At 26.9% G+C, this 7,594-nt stretch overlaps 1 protein-coding gene across 1 annotated transcript in view; it reads right to left on the bottom strand.

Annotated features, from left to right (window-relative positions):
- The window catches only part of LOC107483249 (aluminum-activated malate transporter 12-like), a 9,755-nt gene extending 2,905 nt beyond the window's left edge, over positions 1-6,850 (bottom strand). The window contains exons 1-4 of the mRNA XM_016103881.3: positions 6,369-6,850; positions 3,875-4,015; positions 2,477-2,749; positions 1,374-1,501 (exon numbers count right to left, since the gene is read on the bottom strand). Coding sequence (XP_015959367.1) covers positions 1,374-1,501; positions 2,477-2,749; positions 3,875-4,015; positions 6,369-6,630 — 804 coding nt within the window. The 5' untranslated portion in view covers positions 6,631-6,850. The remainder of the gene's footprint in view (positions 1-1,373; positions 1,502-2,476; positions 2,750-3,874; positions 4,016-6,368) is intronic.
- Positions 6,851-7,594: the final 744 nt, after the last annotated feature.

The raw sequence follows: 7,594 nt of genomic DNA, 5'->3' as shown, positions 1-7,594 counted from the left end.
AACATTTCAACATGAACAGATTAAGGAAATTTTAGTCAAAAAATAAAAATATAAAACAAACCAAATTTTAGGAACAAGATTTTCAACTTTTATTATTGAGCCACTCCTTTTAGGGAAGGCTCTTAAAAAAATTGGCGTATACCACTTAACGCGAAAGAATAGTTCACACTGTACACATAGCATGCTCTAGCTTTTATATGAGTTGTGGTGTCGGAAGCATAAGCAATTTCTCAAATGTGGTCTCCAAATGACAAAACATTCATTCCCTTATTCATGGTCATCAACATGAGCTAGAACTATGAATATGATGATCTGTGGTGGTGTTTGTGAATTGCCAGGTTACATTGCAGTATAGAGATGTTTGTATCAGTGGAAGAATGGTTCCCATCAGAGCTCAGGTCAGAACTGAGGCACCTGCTAAGGTTGAAAAGATTTCCAAGAAGCAGGAAGAAGGTGGTGTTGTGAACAAGTTCAAACCCAAGGAACCATACATTGGAAGATGCTTGCTCAACACTAAGATCACTGGTGAAACTTGGCACACGGTCTTCAGCACAGAGGGTATTTATTTATATAACTATGCATGCGCTCATCCCTTTTATAATTCAACAAATATTTGATTGTAATTATTGTTTCAGGAGGAGAGGTTCCTTACAGAGAAGGACAATCAATCGGGGTGATTCCAGATGGCGACAAGAATGGAAAGCCTCACAAGCTCAGATCGTATCCTATTGCTAGCAGTGCTCTAGGTGATTTTGGAAACTCAAAAACTGTGAGTCCTATTTTGGGTTTTACCCTTTTGTTCCATTCATACTTCAATTTCCCTGCAATCTCATATATTTGATATGATGCTTTCATTCACTCACCCAGGTTTCTCTATTTGTGAAACGTCTTGTGTATACAAATGAAAATGGACAACTTGTGTATATACTAAATAGATAGCTATTAAAAAAAAAGCACATTTATATTTTTATATACACATACATTTGTGTAGAAAAAATACAGACTTTTAAACAAATACAAGTACTTTTATGTTTAAAATAACATATTTTTTTAACATACATAATAGATATATTTGTGTTCAAAATACACATGTCTTATTATGTCAAAATATATAAAAGAAAAAGCAAACAAGAAAAAAATTGAATTTTTGTTGAATGTTTCTGCATTGAATGTAAATAATTTGTACTTAATTATTTATGAGGAATATTATTAGAATGTCAATATTTTTAATTAAAAAATAAAAGAATTAATTAACATTAATTCAATATAAAATAAATACATTGAAAAATATCAATCAATTAATATTTCTCTTATTTGGAATGCATGCATTAAAAGTTTAGAAGGAAGCAAAAGATAGATGATTTATTAATTACCAGTGTTTCATCCGTAGATTTTGAATCCAAAACAGCCTTATAACCTCTGTATATGGGATCCTCAGATGATTTTATATTTTCTGATGAAGCTTCCGCCGTATCTCCATAAAAATATTCATCAACACAAGCTGCGATATTTTATACCTTGACTAATGTGAGTGTTAATCAGACAATAAGGTCATATTTATTACTGTTTCACATACTTATCAATAATTATAGAGATAAATTATAATTGATGCCTACTAATACAATAGCAAATTAAAAAGAGTACATCACTTTTCTTATTTCCTTTGAAGTTATTTTAAAATGTCAAGAATTCAAATTCATTTAATAAGAATAGAAAATTCTTTTACTTATTTTAAAATATATAAAAATAAATTATTTTAATTTATTTGAAAATTTTAATTCTCATATTTTTAATATTTATAAATTAAATTGAAAGAGGTTTGATTTTTAAATTAATTTTTATAACATTCAAATTTAATATTTGATATGTCAAAAATATTCTTATTTATAAGTGAGTGTCTACTAAAAATAATTTTTTAAAAATAAAATTATAAAAAAGAAAATTTTATTATTTAAAAATCATTTCAAATAAAAAAATTCATTTCAATTTTACAAATATATTAAAATTATTTTAAATCATAAAATTAAATTTTAAATAAAAATAATTTTATCAATAAAATAAAATTCTCTTTTTGCGATAAAAAAACTTTTCAAACACGCTCTTTTTTTTATAGGATTAAATAAGAGAAAAATTTTAAACAACTCCTGATAATTACTTTGAAAGATAACGAAGTTCTTAATAAAAGGTATCCTTTTTGATCTCTAAATTTTATTTTTATGCAACTGATTAGCCATGTTTCAATAATTTTTTTTGTATAGGATCAGTCTTTTAAAAATAAAAATCAAAGACAAATTAGATTTTTTTTGTTTGATGACCTTGTAATCTTTTCAAAATAATTATCAGAGTTGGATTGGATATTCCACTCATTAAATAATGAAAGAATTAAAGAACGAGACATTCTGGATTACATAAAGACTAAAGAGAGTTGTGAAGTTGTGATAAGAGAATGAGAAATTTACACATATATAGTAAGTACCTTGTATAGAATCGGCAAGGCCTTCAAGCTTGAAAGCAGTGGAATTATGGAGGTCTTCGCCGGACCAGTTTGGAAACACCAAGAGACTCATAAAAAGGCATACGGCGCAGCCTATGGCTATGGTATAGAACCGTTCATGTGCAATCTTCAACACATTCTCAACTCGGAAACTCGACAACGTTATCAAGTTGAAGGTCAGCATAAATATAACCACACCATAGTCATAGTTCTTCTTTATATACGGAAAGAACCGAACATATGTTGCTGCAGCTCCTGCATGCAGTACAGTAGAATCATATATTATTAATTTCAAATATTTTTATTTAGAGAAATAATATTTCAACCACACCTTGTCGGTCGAGAGAAAAAAAAGTTTACGAGGCCAAATTATAAAATAAAAAATTTATTATTTATTAATTTGGAGGCTATCACGATCACCCTGTTCATAAATTAGATAAAAAATTATATATATAACTGTTTTATATTAAATTGATGGTTAAAAATTATTAAATAATTTAATATATTTAATTAAATTATTTTTTATTTTTAATCAAATTAATTTCTACCATTTAATTATTTTGCATATTAGTGTCAAGTAGTTATTAAAAAAATCAAGTACAATTTTTTAAAATATAGGTCGAAAAATTTTTTATTCTCAATATTTTTTTTAACAAAATCGTCTCTAAGATTTAAAAAAAATTTAAAATTGTTCTTTTTAGTTAAATATTAAAATTTTAGATTAAATTATCTATAATAAAAAAATAGAATATTTCTACTCCTGTAAAAAGAAAAAGAAAGAAAAAGAAGGAAGAAGAAAAGAAGAAGAAGAAACTGTCTACGATCCACTTCTGCCTCCACTTTCGTACGATTTTGGTCTTTAAGATAAAGATTTCAAAACTAAATTAAAACTTAGGGACGATTTTATACGAAAAAAAGGTTAAGGACAAAAAAATTTTCCACATATATCTAATCGTATTTAATCCTTATAAAAAATAATAGAGTCTTTTATATCATAAAAAGAAAGTGTAAAAAAGGTAAATCAAATATCGTTTTTCTTTTGAAAAAGTTTATGGTATTTAAAAAATTTGTACTTAATTTATCTAAAAGGTTAAAAGGTCAAGTGAGAAGTAAGAAATATAAAATCTATTTTTTTTATAATAATGTAACTTATCATGTGCTTTTAAAGCATATATTAGCTAGATCCTTTACTTGTCTCCCAAACATTTATATATATTTTTTTAACATGTATGTTAATATACTAGTTGCTAATTAAGGAGAGTTAATGGCTAATGAGACTTAATTACTAGGTAGATATAGGGTAGTACAATGATACAGTGAGATACTTGATTGTGCTACATTAAATGGATTATTAAAGTAATTTATGAATGAAACAAATACCGATTAAAAAAACCGCAGCCCCAATGAAAATAGCTCGAAGGATATGACCAGATGCATCTGCAACATACTCAATAAGAAATGCGAGTAATCCTGCTAACAGTGTCCCCAATCCTCTGTTTAGCCCTTTGCATAAAGTTGCCCCTTCAACCAAGCAATTAACATAAAATATAGTTAGAAATTAATTAAAATGTTTACCTTTACCACCTACTCACAACATTAGTATGCAGCTCTATCACTTTCATCTTCATGCACGTGAATCTTACATTAAAAAGTCTTAAAACATTTAATGTTATTCGTCATGGTTGAACTTCTTCATTCTTAAACAATTTCGCAGAGCTTGTGTTTGTACCATTAATTTTCTTTTGAGAATTTTCATCATAAAACCATAAATGCAACTCTAATATTACACTGTTTACGTGTGGGTCTGTGTTAATTTTATTAAGTGTGTCACACTATTATAGTGGCAAATAAGGTGTGATAAATAAAACATATTTAGATTGTTTATATGCTGATTTTTTATTATTTTTCTAATATTATCGTTTAATATCTTATATTTTTTTCTCTTATATTTAAAATACAAAATCAGTCTTTTTAAAAATGAGTATACCTAAATTTAGAATACACAATTCAAACAAAAATAGCAAACATAAACCTAAACCTTAAATCCAAAACACAAAATTTAAAATCATAAATCTAAACCAATATTCTAAATTCTAAACTTTAAATTTTATATTTTTTAGTTTACAACAATAACAATAATAATAGTTAATTATATTAGTGATATATGAAACATTTTAACAATACTAGTTTTATTAGAAGGTTTGGTGATTGAAAAAGTTTTTAGAATGAAAATCAAATTTAATTTGAGTTGAAGTCTTGCAGTTTAGTTCATAAAAAAATGGAAAGTACATATATAAAAATTATTATAATTAATGTTTTTGGATTTAAAAGCCGGTTAAAGGTAAAAAAATCATTAACTAAATAGCATTCCTCTAAAACAAATTATCAAAATCTTAAAGTCTATGCTTTGACACCGACTCTCACCCTCCCTACATATAGAAACAAGCAATCACTAAATCAATGAAGTGTAAAATTAATTCATGTGGTAAGCTAAGTGCTTTAATCATTTAATTAGAGTTTCGAATTTGACTCTTGATAATAAAAGGATTCCCGCTTGGAGAATTATACCCCTTGTACCATATTATATTTCAATCAAGTCGAATAAGTCAGTCTAATTATTTATGCTAGTCAAATACTATTAGTGATAAAAGGTGAAGACTTAGCTGGTGATGGTTCAAATGTAAGATAAAAAAGTAAAAAAAAAAAAATTGGTCATCTAACATTTTTTTATAATATATTTCACTTACTATTATTAGTTAAAGAAAAAAAAGGAATACATTCTTTCCTACACAAAGTCATTATTTCTACTTCAAATAATCACAGTTGAACCATTTCAGTTGATCATTTTTCATTGATTCCAATGTAAATAAAATGTTGTGTATGTGTTTGGCATTCACAATCTGTGTTAGTTTCTGTACCCTGCTTACCAAAGTTGTAACTAAAATTGGTGAATTTTACCAAATCTTTTCTAATATAACATATAAGTTATGTTCTTATTAATTTTTGATTAGTTGATATTTTAAAAAATTAACAAACAATCTCTTAGTTTCTCTCAAATCTTTTTCTTTGTTCAACGATAAAAAACAAAAAAAGAAAACTCATAATGTTCTTCTCTCTCCCTCTCAACATAATGGTTATCATTCTACTTGAATTGGATTATTTCTCATTTTCACTAGCATAATCATTACTTACCCTCAATATACATGTCTTTTACAGACTAAGCCATATAATGTTTTTATGTTTGTTACCTTTTTAATATCAAAATTAAAAAATCTTCCATCAGTTTTTCATTCTTTTTATTTATTTATTTATTTTCACAGACAATCTATTTCATTTTAAAAGTGTAAAATCCACACAAAAAATATTATAATGCAAGCCATAAAAAAGTAAGTTACTTTTTTCATTCTTTTTTTATTATTGAAATTTATGTTTGAACCCTGATTTTTTATTCAATCTTTTTTACTGCTACAATTAATTGAATATCTATCGTGGTTACTTTTTTTTTTTGGTTTGACAAGAAAAAGATAATTGGAAGAAAGGGGTATTTTATTAATACTTTTAAAAATTATAGAATGATCTATTATAATAAATTAATTACAACTAATTTTATTATAGTTAAAATATTAATTCTAGTTAAATTTAAACAACTCAAGTTATTAATATAGTTAATAATTAGATTAAAATATCAACTAATTAAAAATTAATACATTGCATAATAAATTACATGTTATTTTAAAGAGGGTTGGAATGAATTTACCACTTAAATTTTGATGTATTAGATATATTGAAGGATGAATGGTGAAGTGCATAAATACAAAATAAAAGAGGCTTAGTAGTACGCAGGCTACTGAAGTTGGGAATAAAGAAAACTAACCGGCGGTGAACTCGAAGACGACGACGACAGTCATGACAGCCCAGATAGAGTTCTGGCCAATTCCTTTGAAGAGTGGCTCCAACAGATACAGCAACGAAACAATGGTGAGAGCCAACCCAACTTTGAATGCATGGATCAACCTTCTTGGATCATCACGCCCAACCTTCCATATGCTTCTCCATGCAACCCTTGGAAACTCCTTCACTTTCTTCAAGTAATTCCCATTCCCATTATTCAACCCTGCATGAACCTTACGAACCATGTCCAAGAACTGCGTCAAATTATATAATACCTTACCTATTTGTTTGTTTGTATGTTTGGGACTCCAACCAAGTCGGACTAAATTAGAGTTTAGGATTATTTAAGGTTTTTTTAACGGTGCTTAATTTGCTTGATATTTCGTTAGTTTCACCGAAATTGAACCTATCATATATAGGAGGGGAAATTATTTAACAAAAATTGGCAAATCAAAGCTAATAAGGTAAATGATATTTGATATTTTATATTTTTTCTATGGATGAGAATTGAGGAAGCTCAAGTTTGTTCTATAAGAAGCGGGAAACTTTATATGAAATTATAGGAAGAAAATTAGTGGCGGTGTTATTATTTCTACTGTAATTATCACATGCATTCCGTTAAAGTGTGGAGATAGAAGGCTCTTTTTATAGGGTGAGTGTAGTTGTCATAAGTCAACTACTTGAAGTTAGTAAAGGGCGGAAACCTAACTGTCATATACGATGTATGTGGTAGATATATGCTAATGATTTTGATTTTCTGTCCCTGGCGATCTCATCATCTAATTTCTACGTTTACATGCATTACATCAATTACTTTCTGACGTTTTTTTAAATTTTTAGAGTAGAGTGATAATTAGTTTTTCAAAAATTTTGATTTTAGACTAATTATTAATTATGTCATTTATAATAGAATATGGATAATACAAAATAAAATGGAATTGTTTATGTATTTCATTATTTATAGTGGTATGTGTTCTGTCTCTGCTACATAAGCATGAAAATGATGTAGTTTTGTACAGCGAAACATTTATTATCTTTTAAATTTTCATATAAAATATATTAGCTGTTCTTTATTTACTAGGAATCATATCAAAACAGGTAAAATTTTACTCCAAAAATTATTATTTACATGACAATTTTTTATAAATAGAAACTGTTTAGTACTTTCTTTTGTTCTAAAAGTTGTTCACTGTTTGTTATTACTAAGAA

Source organism: Arachis duranensis, chromosome 1, assembly GCF_000817695.3.
Source record: "Arachis duranensis cultivar V14167 chromosome 1, aradu.V14167.gnm2.J7QH, whole genome shotgun sequence".
Taxonomy (NCBI): domain Eukaryota; kingdom Viridiplantae; phylum Streptophyta; class Magnoliopsida; order Fabales; family Fabaceae; genus Arachis; species Arachis duranensis.
This window is presented reverse-complemented; position numbering and strand designations above follow the sequence as displayed.